Genomic DNA, 25,912 nt, shown 5'->3' on the forward strand with positions numbered 1-25,912 from the left:
GATAGAAATGATTTCCAGACAACAAACACAATCTGATAAAAGTATATATGTTACAATGTACAGATACAATGCTTCTCTTAGTGGGTGGAAATTCTCGTAATTCTAGCTTCTGAAGTAGTTGCATCAACAGATCAAGGAAACGTTCAGCTTACCCTGACAGCTTTGAGAAGTCGATTTAGACGAAGAAACGCAAAAAGATGCCATCTTTCGCGGAAAACTGTCTCTGTAATGGCTAAGATCTCAATTGGCAGGATGGCCAGCAAGTCGATCCAGAAAAGGAAACTCCATTTGTAAGATTTTCTTATGACCTTCAGTTCTACAACAACAACAACAACAACAACAAGCTTTACTTGCAGTGTTGTAAGAGCTTTTGTAAACTAAAATTAAAACTAAAACAGTAATGATTTTCGTGAACATATAATAAGGTGATATAGCAATCAAGGTGATATGGCAATCAAGTGTACATCGGTTTGATTTGAAAGTAGGATGTCGCGTAGATCGAAGTAAGATGAAGTGAACTTTGCATGTTATTCAATGATTTGAGTTTGCAAGTTGTCCGATGAGCTTTGTGTGACTTACAGGCATGTTTTTTCAAAAAAACTTTGTATACCCGGCAGTCAGAAATTCTTTCCGTTTTCCCACCGAATTGTCCATTCGAACCTGCTGAGAATGCTCGATCTCTGTGTAGAAATACCAATGAATTTCCGAGAGACGACGAGAGTCCGCTACAGATTGCCTGACGTACAGTGTTGATACCAAGACCTACTGAGTTACGGCAGATCTACTATTCTACTGTGTTCCAAGAATTAAATGAGTTATTTCGTGGAAATTCTATAATAATTTCAGACTGCCAGGTCTCTAGCTTTTTGAAAACACTTCCCGGCTGCCGGGTAAAAACAAAGAGTTACGCTTAGAGTTACGCTTAGATATTTACTATTCAAGTTGCTTCGTTGAGTATCCTCTCTATCCAATTGCATGTTGTTTGCTCATCTTCCAAGTTTTGCTTACGGCGATTCTTTGATATTTCAACATCCCAACGAGTTCGTCTCAGCATCGTGATTTGTTTTTTGTCTGTGTTTTCGTGGGTTGAACTCGTAAATGGCTCCTTTGTTATCTCGTGAGAACGAGCATGAACTTTGCTTATCCGGCAGGCTGTCAAGCAATATAATTCGTGGGCAACCCGTTCCGAAAATGATCGACATCTTCTTCGAGTTTTTCCCAAACTTTCTTCGCAAATCATAGCATTCTCACGAAAAGCGAGTGCTGTCGCATTGTCATCCCCAGTTTCCTCGCACTACGCTAGGTACGCCTGGACCATGACCCCCTTTTGGCGACCAAATACGACAACGACGAACGGCTTGCATTTTTAGACTCACGCTTTCCTACGGAAGCCTGAGTAATTATTTCTTTCAGTTGTTTACTCAGCTGCACTAGCCTTTGTGCTTTAAATACTGCCTTTTTTTTAGCTGAGAGCAGGCTAATTTATCGTTGATTCTTTTATTTGCACTTTAATGCAATTAACGAGCGTGGGTTAGTAATTTTCTCAGTCATATAATAGATGAGAAATCGTAGGAAAGCTAAAGCAATTAAGGATTGACACTACCAGTAGTATATGAAAATTCTTTCGAATACCACTCTCTTAAATTCTGCATTCTTATCGAAGAGGAGAAAGACTGTGCATATAGTCAACATTAAATCAAACCTTTTAGCCTTTTCAGGTAAATCAGAGCTCGTGCTGCTGAGAGCCGTCGATATAACAATACCTGTGGTAGTCTCAGATGCCATGTTAAATCTCAAAATGAAGTCTCCGACCAACGCAATATCCAATAAGTACGTAAAAACCAGAAGAACCTGGGTACCAGTGTTCTTTCCGTACCCGAGAGACTGTAAACTTATTGAGAACGAGGCAACAAACGTGTACAGGAAACAAATGACGAGGAGAACAGAAACAACTAGTCGTTCCCAGATCACCCCGAACCAGGAATCGGGCATGATGACGTATTCAGCTAATTTCCCTAGAATGCTACTGAAATATGAAAGAGAATGAGTAATAATGATTAATTAGTGAACTGTTTAGTAGCCGAGTGCAATATTGTGTTCACGTTTAATTTAAGTTCACAAAAGCCAGCAGAGAGAATTCCTATTTATGTAATATGTCGAATTATTCTCGCGTTATAATTGGTTCTTACTTATGATCCATTGGAAGACAGACGCATGGAGGACGTCATTGACATTTTTTGTTTCTATATTATATAAAACATTTCCTAGTTGCCGTGCGTCTGTTCAGTAATAGAACACAAAAGACGTCAAAATATGGTAAGAACATCAGTGACACACTCAGCTATCACCTCTTATCTTTTTACATCTAATGTGATCAATAACCGGACAGAGGCATGGCAACATGGAGTTTATCTGCTAAATTGACGGCAGTCCGCTGTTTACAACTTCAGGACTTACAACCGTTTTATGCTCACTTTTGCATCAATTTTTGAAGACATGTTCGGCACCATATATTGCTCTCTAAATCACAGGGATGGGTAAAATAGCTCCATGTGCATAGTGGAAAAGATTTTTACAGAATTGTTCAGTATTAGTTACAGCAGTTAAACGTGAAGAGAGGAAAGATCAATAAATAATCGAGCCGAGATCGTACGACTTATCTGATACCAGTTTCTGATAATGAAGCTATTTACCTTTTCTTCTTTGTAGATGCCTGTTCGTTGCACCCCTATTGACAGATAAGAAACCAGTTAGTCAGTGAACAGATCGGGGCAAATAAATAGCAAACTCAAAACACGAACAGATCTCTAAATTATGTTATTTATATAGATAATCTTTTGACTGCTTATTCCGACAAAAAACGTTCTGAGGGACCGTGGTCTTATTTAGTTAATTTGTGGCGTCATCAGGTTAACGAAAGAGGAGGAAAAAGCGGGGAAAAGCGAGAAAAAGTCAAGCAAAGCATGCCTCAGATGAGTACGAATGGATGAAAATTTTAAAAAGCTATGAAATCGAGCTTTTTACGATAACTGCAGAAATTCTCGCACGCTCATTGGCTAATTTTCATTGTCAAAAAGCGGACAGACACACGAATTTATGATTTATGTGATGCGTTAACGAGGGAGAGCGGACAATTTGGCAATTTGTTATCTAAAAAAACAAATTGACGTCAGTTTTTCCTGCGTCTGTCCTGTTGTTGATCATGAATTTCGTCATAACATTGTCAAAGTAGTCTGCGGCAGCTAATTTTAACAATGTTATGACGAAATGCATGATCAATTACGACACTTTTTAAAGAAAAACACTCTACGGCTCGACGTTCAGCTCCAACCTTGCAGAAAGATGACTGAATTGAACAGGCCAATAGGTACGCAAAAGAAGGTAAACGAAAAGGAAACGGGGAATGCAAAAACTTACAGTTTAGTCCCACTGTTTCAAAAGCTAAAGGGGAAAGAAAAAGAGATTCGAGATAATGGGAATTCTAGATACAGTAAATACCCGCATATAAGAAAAAGTGGATTAAGAAAATCTGGCTGAAAGTTGGCCAATAAAGCATTTATACATGTTTAGTATAATTTCAGAGCTCAACAAATACTTTCCAGCCATCTGATTGGTTCAGCGATCCCTTGTATGACGTTATATAAACCGCGCTAGGCGGTTTATATAACATTTTCGAGGCCTGGCAACTAAGCTCGCCACCTTTGCCATGTCGGCAAGTAAACATGGCGGACCGTTGATGAATGAATTTTTCATCCATTCGGTAGACATCCCTCTAAGTCCAGGATGTTTGAAAGGATGGATAATTTTCAAAATGACTGCTGTCATCCTTGGACAAAAATCCTTTCAAGAACTCGGGTTCAACTGTCTTGAACCGAGTTCTTGAAAGGATTTTTTGTCCAAGCACGTAGGGGCCAAACCACCCCCCAAATGTTTCGTCAGTTTTTGGGTATTTCACATTATTTCACATTACTTAAAAAGTATTGACTCTTTCTACACCAAACTTGGCAGACGAGCAGGAGGCCTATTGCCAATTATATTTCCGTGAAAAATGTCAGTAAATGTCAAAGTTGTGACGTCACAGTGAGACGTCATGTTTTTTGCCACTTTTGAAGTTTTTAATATGCGTATTTTTTACAATGTGTTCGAAAGAGCACATCAAGGGGAGTTGAAATCTGAAAAAATTTTGTCCATATCACAAAAATTAAATGAAATATGGCATTTTTAAATACGAAAAATAACTCTGCAAAATATGGGGTCCCCCCCATGAGAAAAATCCCCAAATTGGAGCCGTAATTTTGTTCCAGCAAATGCAGCTATGTTGCACATGTTATGTGCCAGATGACTAAAGCAAAAATAAAGAACAAAATCGGAATAAAAAATTATTCCTCTAGTATTATTGCGTTAAAATTAGTTTTGTTACGTCATAACCTGTGACGTCACCCGTTTTTTTACTGTTAATACCATCCTAACAAAGCCGAAAATCAAATTTCTAAAACCATACGATTTTTGACAACATCAAGCTTTCTATTTTTCTAGATTATTAGCCCTCCTAGAATAAAACTGAAAAAAATAAACCACAGAGACGACTTAAGAAAGACAGTATGGTTAAGCAAATTCCGGGGGGGACAACAAAAAAATATTTAACTTACCATATCTCGAAAAATAATCATCATAGCAAAAAACGGTTTCCGACATTTTACTCCTCAAGTTAAGGCCTTTCCAATGACATAATCTTTTTATCAGATTTCACAAAAAATTATAGCACGTTTTGGTGACGTCGTCAATTATGACGTCATAATCTGATATTTTGTCACAACTTCCAAATTGAAATAAACTGGAGAACAAAGAAAGTTCATCTGCCAAACATGGTTCAGAAATATATAAACCAAGCAAATATAGCTTTCATGAAACATTAGGGGGGTGGTTTGGCCCCTACGTGAAGGATGACAGCAGTCAGATCGATTGACCGAAATCTGTTTTTCTCCAAACTAAAGCTACTCATTTTGAGACGATGATGACAACTGTGGATGAAGTCAGCAGCAATGAAACAAAGGTACCGGATGAATTTATTTTTTGTAGTGTTTTGCTTGTTTGTTTCACTGCCGAACTCGATGAGTAAACTGACTCACAATCGATGTAAGCTTACACGTAAGCTTCTTGTTAAAACTATTAATACGGCTGCATACGCGTATGCAAACGACAATATTCACCTCGCCTTCGGCGAATAATTGTTAAATATAGGAACCATTTCAGCCTGATAGATAAAATATGTTCTTATATCAGAAAAAAGAGGATGCCAGAATAAGAAAGCACTCATATTAAAGTAATATGGTATTATATTACTAATAGTACTTATTTATTTTTATTTGGAATTTATTTTTTAGTGTAAGTAATAAAACATTGCATGTTAATTGAATCTCCAGTAATTTTTAATATGTATATATACTATTTCTGAAACAAATTTTAAAAACATTGTAATTAAGAACACTTTCAGGCTGATTTCTCACTACGTAAGGGAAAAAAAATTGAGTCCGAGACAGCGGGCAGTTCGAGACAACTGAGCTCAAGATAGCGGGTTCTACTGCCTTTTTCTACTTCAAAATCTGATTTTGCTTGTTAATTAATCTCTTTATGGTAATGTATAATTTACAGCATTTCTGAAACAAATTTTTTGAACAAAACAAAACACAAAAAATCGCGAAGACACTAAAAAGAGGTGCAAACTATGCCGGAACTTAAGTTTAAGCATATGCTTTTCTTCACCGATAATCCAGATTTCGAAATTATTGTTAAACCTCACAGCTCCTTTTTCGCAGTTGTTCCTTACCACACTTTTCCTTAGGCATTGTTCAGCTTCTTTGTTTTCCATTTTCAAGATCGCAGCTCTGCTGCCCTCTCCAGGAGTACCAAATTGTATGTGGTTGAGATCGCATCGAAGTTCAACGGCCAAATACAACTGCTCTGCCACTAGAGAAAAGAAGAAATGGAAAAAAAAAATTTTATTAAATTCTGAGCTTTCAGGAAAGGAAAGGAATTAAGGCAATTACAAGCAGATTGGTAACCTGCGAAGATGCTCTTTGGCCCCGTCACGCAATCTTCCTTCTCCAAGAAGCCGTTCGTTAGTGAGGAATACGTGACAAGCTATACAAAAGTCTTTGAAGGAGATGCAAGGGTAAAATATTCCATGCTATCAATATTCGCCTAACTGGAATTGATATTTGAACGAAATTCATATCTTCATGAAATTCATATCTATCGGAAACACTAAAAAGATTTTGTAAAGAAACGTAATCAATAGAGCGTTTTCACTTACAAGGCTGACAGCCATATAAATTATTTGGAACAAAGTAAAATAAAGTGTTTACATAAGAAAAGAGTTCAACTCCAAAGTGGTTGATTTAGGACAAGATAGTCTTCGCTTCAATGTTTTGTGACATCAATATGGCTGACGTCACATCACGTGAAGACACTCTATGTAAAATGTATTTTCTTAAATCACCGGCGTCTTTCTCGCGAACTTGTAACTGAAGCGCGCTTAGAAAGAAGCCTGGTTATCCTTCGCGGTGACTGAGGGGGTACTCCCTGATATGGGCTATATAGGTGTGTGCGGATATGGATTTTTTGTTAGCCGTTTTGGTCAAAAATCGGGTGTCGGTTTCGGTAATTTTAGTTTCAAATAGGGTATGGTTTTTGCTCTCAAGACTTGAATTGGGTATGTTTTTTAGAAGCGGCTTTTTCATCATTATCGATGAGACCATCAGCAAAAGCCCTTCACAATACCTTTAACATCGGTCTGAACTAGGTAACTAACCATAAGGCAGGTCTGAAAAGTGTATTGATTTAAGGGTCAGGGGCCCGTTTCTCGCAAGCCCCAGAAACGTTTTGGGCCCGGAAAGCCACAACAAAATCTCGGTCCTTACGATTACAGAGCTGTTTTATCCATATAATCTTAATTTGCACAGAGCAAAAGGAAACGGGGAATGCAAAAAAAACCTACTGTGTAGTCCCCCCACTCCCACTGTTTCGAACCCCAAAGGGGGAAAATAAATTCGAGATAAGTAAACACCCGCCTATAAGAACAAGTGGATCAAGAATATCAGACTGAAAGTTGGCCAGTAAAGCACCAGATATATAAGAACAAATTCAGCCTGGTGTATAAAACATGTTCTTATATAAAAAGAAAGAGGATGCCAGAATAAGGAAGCACTTATATTAAAGTAATATGGTATTATGTCAGACCAATAGTAATTATTTATTTTTTATTTGAAATTTATTTTTAGCGTAAGTAATAAAACATTGTATGTTAATTAAATCTCCAGTAATTTTTAATATACATAGTATTTCTGAAACAAATTTTAAAAACATTGTAATTAAGAACACTTTCAGGCTGATTTCTCACTAAGTAAGGGAAAAAAAAATTGAGTCCGAGACAGCGGGCAGTTCGAGACAATTGAGCTCGAGATAGCGGGTTCTACTGCCTTTTTCTACTTCAAAATCTGATTTTGCTTTCTACGCACACTCGAACGGACATACGTATTTGTCCCTTAGTTTGTACATTAAAAAGACTTGAATTGGGTATGGTTTTTAGAAGCGGCTTTTCATAGTTATCGATGAGATCATCAGCAAAACCCCTTCACAATACCTTTAACGTCGGTCTGGACTAGGAAACTAACCATCAGGCAGGTCTGAAACAGGGTATTGATTTAAGGGTCAGGGGCCCGTTTCTCGAAAGCCCTGGAAACTTTTTGGGCCCGGAAAGCCATAACAAAATCTCGATCCTTACGATTGCAGAGCTGAACTAAAAATGGCTTTACGGGCCCGAAATGTTTCCGAGACTTTCGAGAAACGGGCCCCAGGTCTTAAATAAGGTATCGAATCTATGGTCAGATCATAAATAACGTAGCGGAATTTAAAATTGTCGATTTTTGTCTTAAATAGCCGTAAGGGTTTTGGGAAGCGGGCCGCACACCCCCACCAAACTTTTCTTAGAGTATCCCAGTCGGGAGTAACCCAAAGTACTAGATGACGGCAATGGAATAAAATGGCACTAAAACCCACCTTCAGGGTAATGTTTAAGAACTCTTTTGAGATCTGGTCTGTCAAGAAGAAAGATGACACACGGAGTGGCAGCACGAACGGACGCTGATCGTGGAAGATTGTACACCATACTCACCTGAAAATAATGACACAGAAATACAGGACACATCTCACAAAATAATCATCAGTGGGTTATAGTTGAAAACTGTAATATTTCTTCAGTTGGGAGCTTTTACGAACTGAAGCTTTCATAAGGTACAGTTTTCCAACTGCTAAATGCAAAGCACCGTTAAGACGTAAACATTGCGGTCTCCGCCAGTTTTCCGTTCTGAGATGATAGCCTTATTTCTATCAATTTAAACTATAATTATCTGATTTCTTGTAATTAATGGCACATTGTTTAAGTTACTATGAATTCAAGTGTTGCCATGTTTGTCATTGATAGCGGTCGACAAGGCGAGCAGGCAAGCAGCACCAAAAGGCCTGATATCTACCGTCGACTAATTCCAAGAAAAATATGAGTGACAACTATGTATCAACTAGCTCGTACTCTAATCCTACAAGAAATCGTACCAAAGATCTATTTCCCTTTTCAAACATGCAAGTTCCTGGGCGCGTCGCAAGGCCCTTAAACTCTACCTCCGAAAGCACATTTGCCAAATTTTCACATTACTTCTAATCTCGGCTGTAGATGTTTGGCCATGACCTAATTACACGTGTTTTATGACATTCACTTACTTCACCGAACAGTTTTCCCTCATTCAGAGTTACTAACACTGTGCTTTCATTATCACAAAGAATCTGCAGGTTGAAAATAAAACAATCAAGATAAATATCATTTAAATACATGCCTGGGCTGATAACCAGCAAATATTGAAGGGTCCTATTTACTCTGGTAAATTAGTTTACATTCACAATGAGCCCGGAATCAAAGAGAACATGTTCTCATCAGGAACGAAGTAAAACCAAGATCTAAATGTGACTCGCACACGTTCTCCTGACGTTCGTTTCGAGTGGAATTTTGATTGTTCCACTGGATGGTCTGTGTGCTTTGTGACAGGCCAGAGCGATTTCGGTGACCAGGTTTTATTTCAGTGACTGAGTTCTCATTGGCTAGTGCTCTCACCTCCAGATCGAGTGGTCCGGGTTCGAATCGTAGCCGGGGACACTGTGTTGTGTTCATGGGCAAGACACCTTACTCTCACAGTACCTCTCTCCATCCAGGTGTATAAATGGGTACCGACTAACTTAACGCTGTGGGGTAACCCTGCGATGGACTAGCTTCCTACCCAGGACCGGGGGAGTAAAAATACTCCTATTGAAACCTGAGATTTGCACCTGCCTGATGAGCCACTTGGCTCGCGCATGCAGACTCAAAAATAACTCCGTTTACCATCTGTCTCATTGTGTTGTTACGTTTGTTGCAACTGGCCTTAAAATAACTTTGCTCTTGATTTCACGACCCTCAAATGAAACCGTTTTGTATTTCTAAGAGTTACTAGAAGTTTGCTTCAAAACAGCAATCTAAGGACAAGAAACACTGGTGCGTATTGCGGATTGAGCCATCCGGAATCAGTACTTCATAAATTTTGATCACTCACCATCTTTCCTTATTTTGGACTTATTCCCAGGTTCGAAAGAGAACTATGAAACAAAGATGTAGCATCAAGACAAACAAACCTCTGCTCGGCCGCGGTGAATGTAGAACATGTGATGTCCAATCTCTCCCTTGCTCGCTATGATCTGATTTGGCATATAGAACACGGGGCGTATAACCAAAGAGAGCATGCGCTTAAAACCAGGGTTGAGACCTCTGAACAGAGGAGCCTGCAATGTTCAAAAAATGGTCAAACAGGGTTAGCCTGTACTCTGTATCGTGAGTTCAAATTCAGAACTAGTTAATTGCGTGTAAAGTTTATCGCATACCTTCTCCAAAACCTTTTCGTTGATCGTAAGAGATAGTTCAGCTTGGAAGGTCAGCGGTAAAGCATTGAACATACCTACTCCACTTACGCCACGATTATGTGTCCACTGAAAAAAATCAGAAAAGCAACTCAAATCCTGTTAAAAATTAGACATGATTTGGAACCCTTAAAAGAAGGCAAAGTGGCCTTCACATGTAAAAAGCTGGAACTAGAGTTCCCAAACCCATCAATAATTCATCAAGTTTAAAAAAAAGGAAGTCATGACCGTGACGGTGTTTAGATTGCGTGTACCTGAGTGCCAACCGTTTTCCTACAATGTGGGAAAACGGAATTCGAATTTTCAATTTCGTTTTTCGTTTACCAACGCCATCGGAAAAGGGAATTCGAGATTCCATTTTCGTTTACCGTTTTCCTGCTACGTTGAAAATGGAATTCCAACTTTCATTTTCGTTTTTCGTTTTCCCACAACTTTGGACAATCATATAGGATATTGAAAAACGGAATTTGAACTTCGATTTTCGTCTTTTGTTTCTGTGTTTTTGTCACTTTCTTATGTTACCTGAATCGGAAGAATATTGGCACTTCCTGTTGCTAACGAAAGACCTGGAAACCACATCCTTGATGATGAAGTCTTTATCCGCCGTTTTCTTACTGAGGAAAATAGTAGTTATGAAGACTTTCTCAAGGTTATCAAGAACCGTTACCCGATTCGAAGGGGCTGCACAGTAGTTTGCTAAGTGTAACAAGGTTTTTCAGTTGTCATGGTATCAAGAAGAGAAGATCAGTTGAGGATGGAACAGTCGATATCCGGTTAGTGTAAAATCAGGACTGGGGACTGCAGACTGCAGACTGCAGACTGGGGTAAAATGCAGACTGAGGGTAAATATGCAGACAGAGGGTAAAAATGCAGACTGAGGGTAAAAATGCAGACTGCAGATCAGGAGTAAATTGCAGACTGTAGACGTTTTAACTGAGTCGTGCTACCGTTTCCATCATTGAGAGCTAACTGTAAACAGGCAAACCGGCGCGTTATTTAAGCTAACCTGAGTTAACCGGAGCATTGAAAACTGTCACTGCGGTTAGCCCGAATAACCCTGTTTCCGGTTAGAAATCGATATTGGAAATAACACCGTCGATGTATACTTAAAAGGTCTGTGGTCTTGCATTTGCAGTCTGCATTTTACCCTCAGTCTGCATTTTATCCCCGGTCTCCAGTCCGCAGTCTGCGTTTTACACTGACTGGTCGATATCGAAGTAGAAGGTGCCATGTCGGAGGTTCGACTATTGTTCCAAATCGATCATGACAAGCCTTTGTCCTGAAACTTTTTTACTTAATAGTGGGACCTAAATAACCATTTAATTCCGTGATCTGTGATAGTATACGCATAATTTAATTTCCTTGCTGATATCGATCGTGGTAGTCGGCCTATTAAACAGAAGGCTTTTATTAACAGTCAGCTCGCTCGATACGGTTTGTAGCGAGCTGAAAAATTCGAAAATATTAGTTTTCCATAAATATAGCTCCATAGTTTTTTTAATGCTATTTGTTGAAATCAAAATTCCGCATGTACAGTCAGGAAATCACGTACAGTTAGCTATGACGTCCATTTTGAGGATCGTAAGGAAGGAAAAATATATACAAGCCAAAGAGCGCAAGCGTCTGCTTAATAGGCTACTGTCTTGAGATAACATAATAGAACACGAAAACGAAAAACGAAAATCGAAGTTCAAATTCCGTTTTTCAATGTCTTACAAAGATAGAAGAGGAAAAACGGAAATGGCAATTGTAATTCTGTTGTAAGAAGTCATGGGAAAACGAAAAACGAAAATAGCAGTTCCAATTTCGTTTTCAATGTAGTAGGAAAACGAAAAACGAAAATAAAAGTTCGAATTCCCTTTTCCGATGGCGTGGATAAATGAAAAACGAAACTGGAAGTTCAAATTTCGTTTTCCCATGTCGTAGGAAAACGGTTGGCATTAAGGTACACGTATTCTTTAGGTACCCGGTCTTAATTAGCTTAGATTTCGACGATTTTACTTTTCCGCCTACTCCTTAGTTTTTGCTTCGATTGAGAAGATTTATCAAACACTCAAGACAGTGTTTCGTCGGCTATCCAAACAACTCGAATTTCGTCAAAAATATCCCGATGAAACACTGTCTCTCATGTTCGATATTATTACTTCAAACATCTCGCATATACTAGTAACTGTTGGTAAAGGAATGAAAAATACATACAGATGTAACCTGTGAATGGAGATTCCTGAATACCATGTCAGGTACAATAATTGTCACTTACTTGGATTTAATTTTATTGTTGAACCTCCCGTAAGCGACCACCCAAACTGTCAAGCCTAGGTGGTCGCTTACGAGAGCTTATACCATATTGGGTCAGAATTTTGCGTCATTAGCATACGGTAATTTTGAGACATTTGATAGAGTACAGTGTGTGCGCATTTTTTTCTTTAAATTCTTAAATGTGTTCTTCATGTGAAAAGTCAATTTCGCGAAAAATCCGGTACTACCCAGGAATGCAATAATATTACACCCTATTATTCAGTTTTCGCTCTATTAATTATCTGTCAAGTGGTCGCTTACGGAGGGTTAAAAACAAAAGAAAATTTCTAACTTTTAGCTCTAAGAGTGGTCGCGATCGTTTACAAGAGGTTCCAAATATAGTTATTTGACTTGGAAACTTTTGGTATTTTGGAAAACTGGCCACTGAGGAGAGGTGGGTTCCATTGTATTTGCATTTGCCATTCCACACGAAAGACCGTGTTTGACCACATTTCCAAACTTTGAGTAACTTCGAGGTGTTTGGAGATGTGGTCAAACACGGTCTTGAATGTTTGATGTATCTTCCTAATCGAAACTAAAGCTAAGGAGAAAACGGAGAAATAAAATCGTAAAAATCTATGCTAATTAAAGTGCCACTAGCCCCCCAAATTTTTTTTCGCTAATATAAATTTCCCTTTTCTCCTGATCACCACTGCGAAAAAATTATCGTTTTAGCTATTTTCGTTAATTTTCTATGAATTTTTAAAGTTTGCGAATTCGCCCTTTTCCATGTTCACGACCGAGGAATAGCGGAGAATGGGACGAGTTGGCTTTTGACGTCACTTCGGGAATAACAATATTTTGTTTCTGAGAAGAATGTATGCGAACATGCGATAGTGTGTGTCAAAATCGCTGCAGAAGGCAAGGAAGATATGTTGTTGGAGGCTGTAGTAATACAGGATCCGTAGAATAGAGTATTCCTCTTCATTCAATACCTCTATCTCGATGAAACTCTGCCAGAAACGAGAAAAAGACCAAAGAAGTGGGTTGATCTGTGCGAAGCTAACGCCGGGGAGCCATTGAGGATTTCTTCGATCTCGGGTTCGCCGCTACTGTAAAAACCTAGAGATTTTCATGGCTTGTATATTCTTCTCTATCTCTAGTGGAAAGCTTGAAATTGTCAAGGTACTGCATAAGACACGAATTTGGGATAAGCTGCGAGCCATCTGACTATTTCGAGCGCAAACGATCCTCCGACGCAAGTCCCAGACGAAACTATAGGTAACGAAATTATACGGTAAATTAAACGCATCGCGTTTTGAAATAGAGACTTGACTTGTCTAGACGAATAGTAAACTAAACCCACGTTCTACAACGACGCGAAGAAGATTGTTGAGGTTTCGAACTGGTGAACTAGCTATGTATTTGTGGATTTTAATAAAAACAACCGCACGCCGGGGGTCGCCTGTAATCTGGCCGTGTTTCTCAATGGCCATTCCGAATACAAAATTGTTTTGCTCTTGGAGTTTCGTCCTCGAGGAACGAAATACATCTAAATTACGAACTTAGAATGGATCAAGCATTTATAAATATACGAGAAAAGTGAAACAAACGATTAAGATTCGACCCTATAGCTATCGACGGAGATTGTTGTGCTGAAAGAAGAATGTCAACCGAAACGCAAACTAAGAAGTCGACGACGACTCCCAGGTTATTAGCGTGCGTAAAATGGACATTTCATTCAAAATAACAGTGAAGTAGAAATGTATTCATTTAACTGGAAGTATACAGAACCTCTTTTCAAGATCTTGTCGAAGGATTTTCCATGATTTCACTAGTACGGAATATACAAATTTGTGTAGCTCGTGTTCGTACACAGTGATTGAATGTGCATATTCTACGGTCGGGCGACAATAACGAAGCGAAAAGTTACCTCACCTTCGAATATTGTTTGCCGACATCTCTACTTATCTCTTATGTTAAAACTATTTTCAATCAATGATCTGGAGAAGTAGGCAGGACTGGATTACGACTGCATCGCATTTTAACTTGTATTTCGGGGGAAATTAATATTTGAATGTAAAAGTGTTTTGTCACTCCGAAATTTACACGTTCTGTAAAGTCAAATTACCAACTCTTCGTGTTCATTGACATCTTTATAACCCTTTAAGAGCTGTAAGCTAACTCTTCAGTCATTGTTTTACCTTTATAACCCAAATGGACCGGCAAATTGTCGATTCCGGCTAATTATACAACGCGGCGATCTCGACTGGCGACCCGCACTTCGAAAAGGAAAAAAAATATGTACTTCGCAGCCGTCCAAATCGTAGCTACTAGACTCCGAATTGTAATGCTAGATGATACAGTTCTTTCACTTAAAGTTCTTGTCCAGTTTTGATAAAATATGAATCACAAAAACCCCGAAAATGTTCTGACTGCCCTCGAAGCTCAGTCAAAAGTCTCTTGAGTGTTTTAGCCGGGTTCCCGAAGTGACGTCACTAGTAGCCCGACCCAGATCCCACTTTGCGCGGTCGTGAACATCGAAATTACACGTTTAAACGCTTGTAGAAACGCAGGGATTTTATCAATCGAGATAATTTTTTCGCTGAAGTAATCAGGGAAACTAGTAGATTTTATTAAAGGAAAAAAATTTTTGGGGGTTAGTGGCACTTTAAGATCAGATATCCAAACACCGTCATGGTCGTGATTTCCTTTTGAATTGTTAACGAATTTTGAGAAAAATAGTTCAAGTTAACTTTTCTAGCTATAGCGGGACTTTGCTATGTCTCGTACTTCGAGAGTAAATGGAATACAAGTAGTTTTGCCCTGCAGTTTCTTAGTAATTTAAGTACAGTGCCTGATAATAAAAGTAAGAATTTATTTACCAGATATTCGTAGTAAGCCAGGACTCTGTAACGTATATCGGGGGATATCTTCATATCACGCTGCAGTGAAAAAGGCAAGTATCGATAGAAATAGATGTGCCGTAAATTAACTAACATGGCTGTGAACAAGATGGCGGTTATAAGTGTACTTTCTGCCAAAATAATAACACAACCCCTCGCTATTGACATAGACGTCTCAGTCTGATTGGCCAAGGAAGCATCGTCTAATCGGCGGCAATGTAGTGACATGCAGACTTTCTAGAAGTCCCTTCCAATAATATTTCCTTGGCCTGTTAGTTGAGAAAAGGTTGACCTGTGGCAAGTCTAAGCGGCATGCAGAAATCACTGACAAAACTATCTAATTCCCATCGTGTTTCACATTTGTTCCGACCGTACCCGGCAGTAAGCAAATTGAAAGTTAACCTTGCCGAATTACTTAACTTCTTGCTGTTAGTTTTCAGTTCGCATAACACCAAATTTTACCCCGCCGACAAGAAACTCGGGTTTGCAAGTATAATTGTTGATCAATTGCCCAAGAAAGGAGGAAAACCGGAGAACCCGAAAAAAGAGATCTTTGAAGCAAGGTGAGAACCAACAGCAAACTCGACCCACATATGGCACCGGGCCGGGTTCGAACCCGGGCCACATTTGTCGGAGGCGAGCAATGCCTCACACCACTTCCCATCTCATCTAAAACTTGGGCAAATTTTTAAATGTTAGCTGAGAAATGACGTGCTTTTTTTAACTGATGCCGAGATCTGAGATCTTCAATATTTATACTGAAAGCTGAGAAATGTTTAACTGATAACTGAGACGTTGACAGATATGTAACTAAAACCTGAGATTCCAGCGCCCGTATTCAAACCCTCCAATAATTATGTAACATACCATGTGGTCTTTGATGACGTCAAGGTGATGGGTGTATCTGGCTCGTTGTGAATCCAAGTTGGTCAACATGGACGCCATTCCACCCAAAATGAACCCAAAAAACAAACCTACGCCCACCAACATGGCAAATATGGAAAACCATTTTTCTTGTAATGTAACAGCGTGCAGATCTCCGTAGCTGTAATCGTATATGGAATATGAATGAGATTAAAATAGGAGGTTTTAATCTTGATGATATGCGAGACATGACAACCTTCTTTAGCGGACGCGTTCAGCCTGGGAGCACAAGTTTCTTAATACTTTCAGTCTCAACGACGAGTCTATCGACTACGCGCCTGTCTGACTGTCTGACTTTCTGACTGTCTGTCTGTCTGCCTGCCTGTCTGGTTGTTATCGCGTCGATCGATCAGTTGCCAATGGTCAGCTAGCATGATTATTTAAGAGTTTCGGAAGCAGATTGATGAGCCAAAACTTGACTCGAGCCAGTGAAAATAGAGAGGGCGCTTGGGTGGGTTGTCTGCTTTACACTCCTGACGCTGGAAGTGCATGAATAATTTGTCTGTTAAAACTTACCCAGTGGAGGTAGCGGTTGCTGTTGCCCAGTACAGTGACAGAACGTATTGTCTTCTAACGTCAGGAAGCTCGATTCCTAAAATAAAATTCGAGCTCGTAAGAACAAACAATAAATAATGGTAATTGAACTGAGTGGAGTGCAATTTGGTCTGAAATCATACTTGTGATTTCAAATCGAACGAGCACGCAGCGCTCGTTCGATTTTGAAATCACGCGTATGATTTCAGACCAAAATTGCACGACCCGAAGTTCAATTGCCACTTTATTAAATCCATTTTGAAATCGCACAATTTTATCTCCTTAAATTTAGATTTTTGGTGAACCGTTTCAGTAGCCGGTTTGTTAAAAAAAGCGGAACCGGAAATGCCTTTACGTCTCATTTAGTATGCAAAACGATGTCATGTGACGAAAACTTATTCGAGCGTGACAAAGAAACAAGCAGTTCTGAAGTCAGAACGAAAATAGTGTACTTCAGGGATAAAAGTTCAATTCTCGTCGCCTGAATCAATTATGGAAGGCCTTCCTTTCTTCTGTGGTTGAGGCTGAGATTTTTTATTGTCTTTGGAGAAGGAATTTAGAGGTGCATACCTGTGTAATTCTGCGATCGATTTCTTTTGAGTTGTGAAACTCCCTCGAGTGCACGATGTCCAGTGGATAGTACGTTTTTTTCCTTTTAAATACCGTTCAATGGCATGATTTTAAGGGAGTCCAGCTCGTTATCATCTCTGTTTCTTTTTGTGACCTCGGCGTAGGACTCAATACTCAGGACCTTATCAAGTTCTTTCGGCTACATTTTTTCTAAGATATTTCCAAGATGGCGGAACTGGCACGGGCTTTGCAAGACGTTCATTCATTCACTATTTTGTGCAGTGTGGCGTATTTTGACCATGTTTATTCACAGCGACAGAGTTGAGCTCTATTGTTGCTTCGTTTGAAACTACCGGAAACCTGGAAACATCTACCTTCTTGATATGGCTCTGAATTTGTTTTTGTGTGGTTTTCATTTGTTTATGTTTTACTGGACTCGGTATCATACGGATCTTGAGCAGATGTTGAAGAAAAATCGCCAAAATATTCGTCAAAATGGACACTGGAAGTTGGAAACTTCCATTAAAGTAGGTCTTCAGCCTGAAGGAGCTCATAATCGTCATTCAGAAACTGTAATTAATTAAATTCGTCGATTTTTTTGGAAAAAAACTACAATAACAACAAAGTTTTGGCAATAATAGTTGCAAAATTCTCCACACAGTGGCCTTTTGCCTTTCATTTTCCTGAAATTTTGTTGATTACTTTAAACTAACCTTGAAATCTGATTAGTTGTTTTGTTTTACTGTCCCATTCTCATTGGCTGAGAAAAAGATGCGATTTGGAGCAAAAAATAGTGCGATTCGTGAATAAATCGCACCACTGAGAGCCAATCAGATTGCAAGGATAACCAGTGATTTCAAAATGGATTTAATAAAGAAACATTACGTACGGCATAGAAAGTTTAAGTCCAAGTTACTACTCGATCGGCGATAAAAGTTGCAGGCCAAGGTCTTGTCCCTTCTTTTTTACAAACTTCAGAAGTGAGTAAGCTGTCAATAAGAACTGCGTGCTTGAATTTAATTAGGAGCGCTTTCTTTTTCATGAAAATTTTTGTTTTGAATTTCCGGAAATTCCCAGTGACGAATGGAATTTCCGAAAAACAGGACAACCTCGCGAAGTTTCTTACCGGGAATTTCCTTTCCATTTATCCCCCCCCCCCCCCCCGCCCCCCTCCCACCCCCTTGAATTTCCTTAATTTTCAGTTAATTGACTGTTCGCCTCTCGGAAATTCGACAATTTTCGGATTTTCTGGGGACTTTCCCATGAAATTTCCAAACTATCTGTTCCCCTTACGGATTTTTCGGTTGAATAGAAAGCGACCTAGCTAGGTCTTTCCAGTCTGTGGCCGAGGGAATTTTTTAAGAAAGATTTCAGACGTACAATGGTATAGATAAATCATAAATCGAGCTTGCCAGGGACCTTTAATTTTGGGGAAATGTCGTCCTTGGCCCTTGGCTACGCTTGGTATAGTACGGCCCTCTGGTTTGGCTGATTTAAGATATGTAATCTACTTGCTCCTTGGTTATACTGTAGAAGCTCTTTCAACGGGTATTGTTATGTAAAGCGAAAAGCTCAGCCTTGTTCCGTATCGGCTGCAGTGTACCCATTCTAAAAAAGATATTTTAACAGGGAGCCCACGTCTAAAAACGATAACTATTCTGCATTTACAAAGTTAAAGTTAATAATGCATAAATTATGAAATAAACACCGTTTGTTATTGGCTCACGAAACAATACATAAACGATCCAAACAGTGCCACTATCTCTTGAAACAATAGAAGCTACAGGTTACCAGAACCAATGAAAATACAGGTCTGGAAGAGGTGCGGGTATGCTGCTTTAAAAGTCTGACACAAAAGTCTGTTTGAACTTCAGTGAAATTCCGGTAGGCATATCAGGCACATTCCTGCCACAAGTGGTCACAACCTTAAAGGGACACCTACTTGTCTTTTCTCTGGCTAGACCAACCAAAACTCGTGCATTCATTTTCTCAAACCGCTTAATCATGATTTGTTTGTTGTTTGCCCACTGTCTGCGCTTAACCCTTTGAATACCAAACTTTCGCCAAAAAATACCGTTTTTAACTGCTTAGTCAGGTTTTTTAGCTGCCATGACGCTAAATAAGCCTAAGTTTTGCTAAGAAAGTTTTTTTTTTTTCCTAAAAGGGGAGATTTTTCGAGGATTAGGTACAAAATTGAGCAAAATTTCAATTTCGGGCATGCGCATGAGCCAAAATTTGGACTTTTTTTTTTTGCCATTAACCGTTCTCAATTTGTTTGTTGCCGCTTTCCTTTCTGTTTTTCTCGGCCCTTTTACACTGGCTACCTTTTGCATTGTATGTTCTCTCTGGCTGCTGTGAAAAGTTGGATATTAATTACGTCGCGAAGCCTAGAAATGGACCTTGATCAATCATAGGCGTAGTGGACCATTTTACCACCGTTTTTGCACCAAAACTGATGACGTTGTTTTTCGATTTCCGACGTCGGAATGTCGTCGATATCTAAACCTGACCATTGTGCGGAAAGGCCTAGCCTACTGCTACTATCTGCTTATCAAGACTATCTGATGACATTTAAATTGATGACGTCACAAGTGGTACAAAGAGCAGGACCATTAATTACGCATATATGCGCAGTTGGTATTCAAAGGGTTAATAATTATCAGCATAAGTCAGCCTTACATGGCATGATCTACCTGTGTCAAGTTCCACCGCCCAGCTTCCGGCGTCACATGACATTTCAGCAGCTCCTATATTGGGACACGCCAGAGAATACCACGCACACGACATCAAATGAATCGTGATGGTACCGATTGTAGCGTATTTCAATGCCCGGAGGAGTGACGTATTAGTTCCCAGTTCAATCTCTCGTGCTCCTGAAATAAAAGCAGGGTCCAAAGATTAGCAAAAATGGTAACAGCAGCTTTTAATACTCGAATTAAAAACCGGTAAGGCAAAATTAATAATTTTACTAGCTATTATCAACTGTTAAAACTACAATTTTCTCTGATATTTATTCACTAAGTGTAGCTTGATTAGCTCAATTTTACGGTATTATTATTATTATTATTATTATCATTATTACTATCGTCCTCACGTAATGTTCGCTTAGAGTCCTTAGGGCCGAGACCAAACCATGGTGATGTGGCACTAAGGGATAGCCAGTTTTTAGCTTCATAGCACCCTCCTCAAAATGTGTACTGTACCCAGCAAGGTTATCTTTTGTAGTTCACTCCATGCCCTTTATTATTATTATTAACATTATTATTATTATTATTATCGTTATTATTATCATTATTATCATTATTATTATTATCATTATTATTATCATCATCATTGCTTGAGGGGGGGGGGGGGGTTAACTCAAGAGAAGGCTCGTTATATATAACTGGGACTACATACCAAATCCAACCAGAACCTTGTACCCCATAAAAAATAAACAGCTCTTACATATACATTTCAAAGTGGTTAAACTGAAAAGCTGCGATTATTTTTTTTCACAACCTTCCCTGTAACACCGTACGAAAACTGCATGCTTAAAGGATCGCCTCTTGTCAAAATTAAAATAGCCAAACGTTCATCGTTTGCAATCTAAATTGCTTCGCTGCGGTATAACAATTTCGCTCGTCAGGTTTCTGTCGCTCGAATTCTGCCATAAATTTAATCTTTAATCTTTAATCTCTAGTCATTATTTATAAACGCTAAAAATTCATGAGGTACAATCAATAAAGTGAAATCTAGCGCGTGCAGCTTAAAAAAAAATGTCGACTAAAAGACAAAATGTATGCAACCTACCGAAAAATGACAGCAGCCGGAGTACTCTCAGAATACGGTTGAGCCTCAACAGGGTCAATGTCTGATGCCATCTGAGATGTGTGCCAACTCCAAAAGCCAGCAGATCCAGTGGTAAAAGGGTCAGTAAGTCCGGTATGAACATGCCATGGAGATAACGGCGCCGAATGAGCGATCGGTCGGTGATGAGTGTTCCTTTGCTGAAATATCCAACCAAAAATCTCAGCGACACATCCACGAGATATAGCGCATCAAAAATGTAAGCCAACGCCCAAAGCGTTGAACTTTGTGAATCAAAGCTTGCTTGGTAAGGGACAATCAGACAGGTTGAAAAAATGAAAATGGAGCTAACGGTTTCCCAGTATCGAAAAAGACTCGAACGAGGATTTATGACAAAAGGAAACTTTTGAATATTTATCTCCTCGTTAGCGAGGGAAACTCCTCTGAAAGTAACTTGAATATGTTTGTCCCACGTGGCGGACATTCTCGTGCGGGGAAAAACAAATCTCTCAGCGCTACATGTTGAACAAGGCGCCGAGCGCGAAATGTCGATGAAAATAAAACACAATAGTTTGTTTCTGTGCGTGTGTTCGTTAAAAGTGACGCGACAAAAGGTTTGCGCGTCATTTGCACGTGCAAGCACGTCACCCCCTTGTCGTGCGCGCGTGCGGTTTTTATTGGCATGAATACAAACTTTAATAAACTCGAACAAACTGCAAAAGTCCAATAAATTCCGGATCCACAAAAGGCGAGTTTCAAATAAACGTCGGGAGCGTTTAATCGAGAAACAATGATAGGGTACCTCAAAGACATTATACCTCCTTCTTCCATTTTCAAAGCTTCTTATTTTATCTGTTCATTAAGTAGACACCAGATTTAAGAGTTCTTTTTTTCCATATTCAATAATACTCAAAGGTTAGCTTACGCGATAATTAAGACGTGGAGATCTTAGTCTATTCACACCATCCATGTTTAGGCACACCATGAGTATGAATTCTTGCTTTCAAAGGGATGGAATATTCATCTTTTTCTTAAAAAGTGCTACTATGATCAAAAAATTTACTTCCCTTTTTCCTTCAAATTTTAAAAGCGTGTTTGTTTGACACCTGACTGACAAAATCTTGAGCTTCGAGTTTTATCCAAAGGCTCTTTTCTTTGAGTGCAAGTTTAGGATTTCACGGTCCGTCATTTCACATACAAGACTGACCAATTGGACCACAGAGGGTGGGATCGAGGATAAGATGACGTCAAAGACTTACTAGCTTAAAATTGCAGCGCGTAAACGAAGCTTATTGTACATGCAAAACACGAGTTTAAAAGTCTGAAAGTTCGAAATTCCCGTGCTGCATACCAATTTAGGAGCGTGCACACACATTGCATTTTTAAATAAGTGAGTCTTCTTATCATCTTATCGTCGATCCAGCTCTATCAAGATTTTAAAGGTAGTAATGGCGGACCATTAACTAGGAAAATTTCAGTCAAAATAAACAGGGGTCTTTTTTGAAATGAAGGCTTAAAACTTCGGTCACTTAGTGGTTCAGTTATATAGCGTTGAAATACAAAGAAAAAGTAGAATTGATTTCTGGTCACGGTAGCACTTTAAGGCGGAGCATAAGAAACAATGCGGAAAAAGGCTGATATAGCATGACTCCTAGATTGAAATGTTACCCTAAATCTTAAACTCCAGAGAAGAAGAGACGAAATCTGCGCTATTCAATAAAACCCATTCTGCTGCATGGCAGCTTTCCACTCGGACCCATTCATTACATCGGTCAATCTTACCAACTTTCTACTGGCCTGGGCATGGTCATGATCTCCCCTCGCTTTTGAGAGCGAATTATAATAACTTCTTGTTACACGTAAAGTTTATTACACCTCGAATATACATTCTTTGAGGGTCTTAATTACAAATGTATCTGTGAGACCCAGCCTTTATTCTGGACCTGGCGATAAATCGAAAAAATACCGTGTATGTTCTTTGTTCCAGCACCAGGCTCTGAGATCGAATGAACATTTAATTTCCCGCCATTTTAAAGCTTTTGTGATGTAACATTGAGTGGTTGTTAAACCATTGTCCTGAGATCGATTTTATTCTTTACCGGAATCTCACGCGGGGCATGTGGTTTGGTGAGAACCAATGAAAAAGTGCTGTTTTGTATTAGTTTCTTGTGAATATGAATGTATATCCCAGTTACGTACGGTAGACATGGGAAGTACACTTTATTTCGTTTTCGTTAGTTTTAAGGCCGCCTTACACATTTTAAAAATAAATATGTCATTTGCCGGCTTAGGGTCGGTCTGTATATATAATGAAAAACTGTGACCGAGGGCATGAAAATGCTACCCGAGGGCAGCATATTCAAGCCCGAGGGTCAAGTTTTTCACTCTACGGACCTCCTAGCCGGCAAATAACATATATACATCTCTGCCCACGCATCACCATCCCAGCATAATATGCATTCCATGCATTATCGTAAGTTTATATCTGTAATGCGTTGCGCACTGGTTACGATAAAAGTTATGCTCACAGAATCAGACGCAGGCGTGGTTTAAACTGAAAGTTATCACCGAGAGATCACAGGACGAAATCACATGTTTCCGCATTTCTGAAACGTGGCGGAAACATGCAACTCCATGTTTCCGTTATGTTTACGTCCTGCGGAAACATGAAAATTCAAGTCTACGTGATTCTGTCACGTTTCCGTCATATTTAAGTTAGCAGATTTCCGCTGTTGTTCGTTTCCGTCATGTTTCCGCAAACGGATTTGCAATTGTTTGCTACAGCTACCAAAACAAAAACGCGAGATGAGTCTTTGAACAACAATGAATCTTAACATTTTAACCAGTAGGAGACGAACTACAGCTGCAGCCGCAGGAAGTACCTCACCTCACACTTCGTAAAATGACAAAATAATATAGGGTGGTATGAGGAGTCCGTGTAAGGGCCCTTAATGTATAAGGACTGTGCAATGATCAGTATGCGTTTGCTCCTTTATTCCTATGTATACTAGTTCTTACACATAACCGTACACAAAGTGTCAGGGCAATCTTCTATATATTCCCCTAACCCAGTAATCCAACTAAATTTTTTACCTTTCTCCTTTATACACCACTGAATATAGTTTTCATCTAAAAATATTCGTGGTACATAACTTTCCAAATGTTTCTGTCAGGAAGCGATTTGAGCCGGTAGGCCCAAATGAGACAGTTGTGTGAATTGAGCTGGTTGGGCGAAATGAGGCAGGTGTGTCATTTAATCCATTTGGGCCAAATGAAACAGTTGTGTCAATTTGATCTGGTTGGGCCAAATGAGACATTTGTGTTATTTGAGCCGGTTGGGCTAAATGAGACAGTTGAGTGATTTAAGTCGGTTGGGCCTGATGCGACAGTAGTGTCATTTGATCTGGTTGGCCCAAATGAGACAGTTGTGTGAATTGAGCCTCTAATGGGCCAAATTAGACAGTTGTGTGGCTTGAACTGGCTGGGCCAAATGAGACAGTTGTGTGATTTGAGCCAGTTGGGCCAAATGAGATATTTATCTGGTGTAAGCTGGTTAGGCTAAAATGAGACAATTGTGTCATTTGAGCTGGCAGCGCCAAATGAGACATTTGTGTGCTTGGAGCCGGTTGGATGAAATGAGACATTGCTGTTATTTGAGCTGGTTAAGCCAAATGAGACAGTTCTGTGAGTTGAGCTGTTTGAGTCAAATGAGACAGTGGTGTGATTTGAGCTGGTTAGACCAAATGAGACAGGTCTGTGATTTGAGCCAGTTGTGACATTTGATCAAGTTGGGCCAAATGAGACAGTTGTGTGATTTAAGTCAGTTGGACCAAATGAGACAGTTGTGTTATTTGATCCAGTTGGCCCAAATGAAACAGTTGTGTGAATTGAGCCAATTGGGCCTAATGAGACAGTTGTGTCATTTAATCAGGTGCGGCCAAATGGGACAGTTGTGTGATTTAATCCAGTTGGGCCAAATGAGACTTATGTGTGATTTGAGCTGGTTGGGCCAAATGAAACAGTTGTGTGATTTGAGTTGGTTGCACCAATTGAGACAGTTGTGTCATTTAATCCTGTTGGCCCAAATGAGACTGTTGTGTGAATTTAGCCAGTCGGGCCAAATGAGACATTTGTGTTATTTGAGCCAGTTAGGCCAAATAAGTCATTTTTGTGATTTGAGCCAGTCAGGCCAAATGAGACCGTTGTGTGATTTGAGCCAGTTGGGCCAGATGAGACAGTTGTGTGAATTGAGCTGGTTGGGCTAAATGAGACAGTTGTGTCAATTTGATCCAGTTGGGCCGAATGAGACAGTTGTGTGATTTGAGCTGGTGTGGCCAAGTGAGACAGTTGTGTGATTTAAGTTGGTTGGGCCAAATGAGACTGTTGTGTCATTTGATCCGGTTGGCCCAAATGAGACAGTTGTGTGAATTGAGCCAGTTGGGCCAAATGAGACATTTGTGTTATGTGAGCCAACTAAGCCAAATAAGTCATTTTTGTGATTTGAGTCAGTTAGGCCAAAATGAGACAGTTGTGTGATTTGAGCCAGTTGTGTGATTTGAGCCGGTTGGGCTAAATGAGACATTTGTGTTGTTTGGCCAAATGAGACAGTTGTGTGATTTAAGTTGGTTGGGCCAAATGAGACTGTTGTGTCATTTGATGCGGTTGGCCCAAATGAGACAGTTGTGTGAATTGAGCCAGTTGGGCCAAAGGAGACATTTGTGTTATGTGAGCCAACTAGGCCAAATAAGTCATTTTTGTGACTCGAGTCAGTTAGACAAGGATAAGGAGGTGAAAATATTGAAAGCGTGCGTTACACGAGTGGCAAAGCTGCGAGCTATGCGAAGCGCGGGCACCGGCACCGATTTACCCTCAACTATATAAGTACGGTATGTCCCGACGAGATTGCTTCAGTGATGTAGCTCTATCTATCTATCTATCTATCTATCTATCTA

General features: G+C 39.5%; 1 protein-coding gene across 1 annotated transcript in view; it reads right to left on the reverse strand.

Annotated features, from left to right (window-relative positions):
- Positions 1-21,444, reverse strand: part of LOC149098041 (uncharacterized) — a 104,378-nt gene extending 82,934 nt beyond the window's left edge. The window contains exons 1-12 of the mRNA XM_089277609.1: positions 20,964-21,444; positions 19,865-20,044; positions 16,584-16,659; positions 16,011-16,188; positions 15,123-15,182; positions 9,964-10,068; positions 9,718-9,864; positions 8,776-8,838; positions 8,059-8,173; positions 5,796-5,967; positions 1,764-2,026; positions 153-316 (exon numbers count right to left, since the gene is read on the reverse strand). Coding sequence (XP_089133735.1) covers positions 153-316; positions 1,764-2,026; positions 5,796-5,967; positions 8,059-8,173; positions 8,776-8,838; positions 9,718-9,864; positions 9,964-10,068; positions 15,123-15,182; positions 16,011-16,188; positions 16,584-16,659; positions 19,865-20,044; positions 20,964-21,444 — 2,004 coding nt within the window. The remainder of the gene's footprint in view (positions 1-152; positions 317-1,763; positions 2,027-5,795; positions 5,968-8,058; positions 8,174-8,775; positions 8,839-9,717; positions 9,865-9,963; positions 10,069-15,122; positions 15,183-16,010; positions 16,189-16,583; positions 16,660-19,864; positions 20,045-20,963) is intronic.
- Positions 21,445-25,912: the final 4,468 nt, after the last annotated feature.

This window comes from Orbicella faveolata, unplaced genomic scaffold (genome assembly GCF_042242905.1).
Source record: "Orbicella faveolata isolate gen_17 unplaced genomic scaffold, um_ofav_v1 contig_46, whole genome shotgun sequence".
NCBI lineage: Eukaryota > Metazoa > Cnidaria > Anthozoa > Scleractinia > Merulinidae > Orbicella > Orbicella faveolata.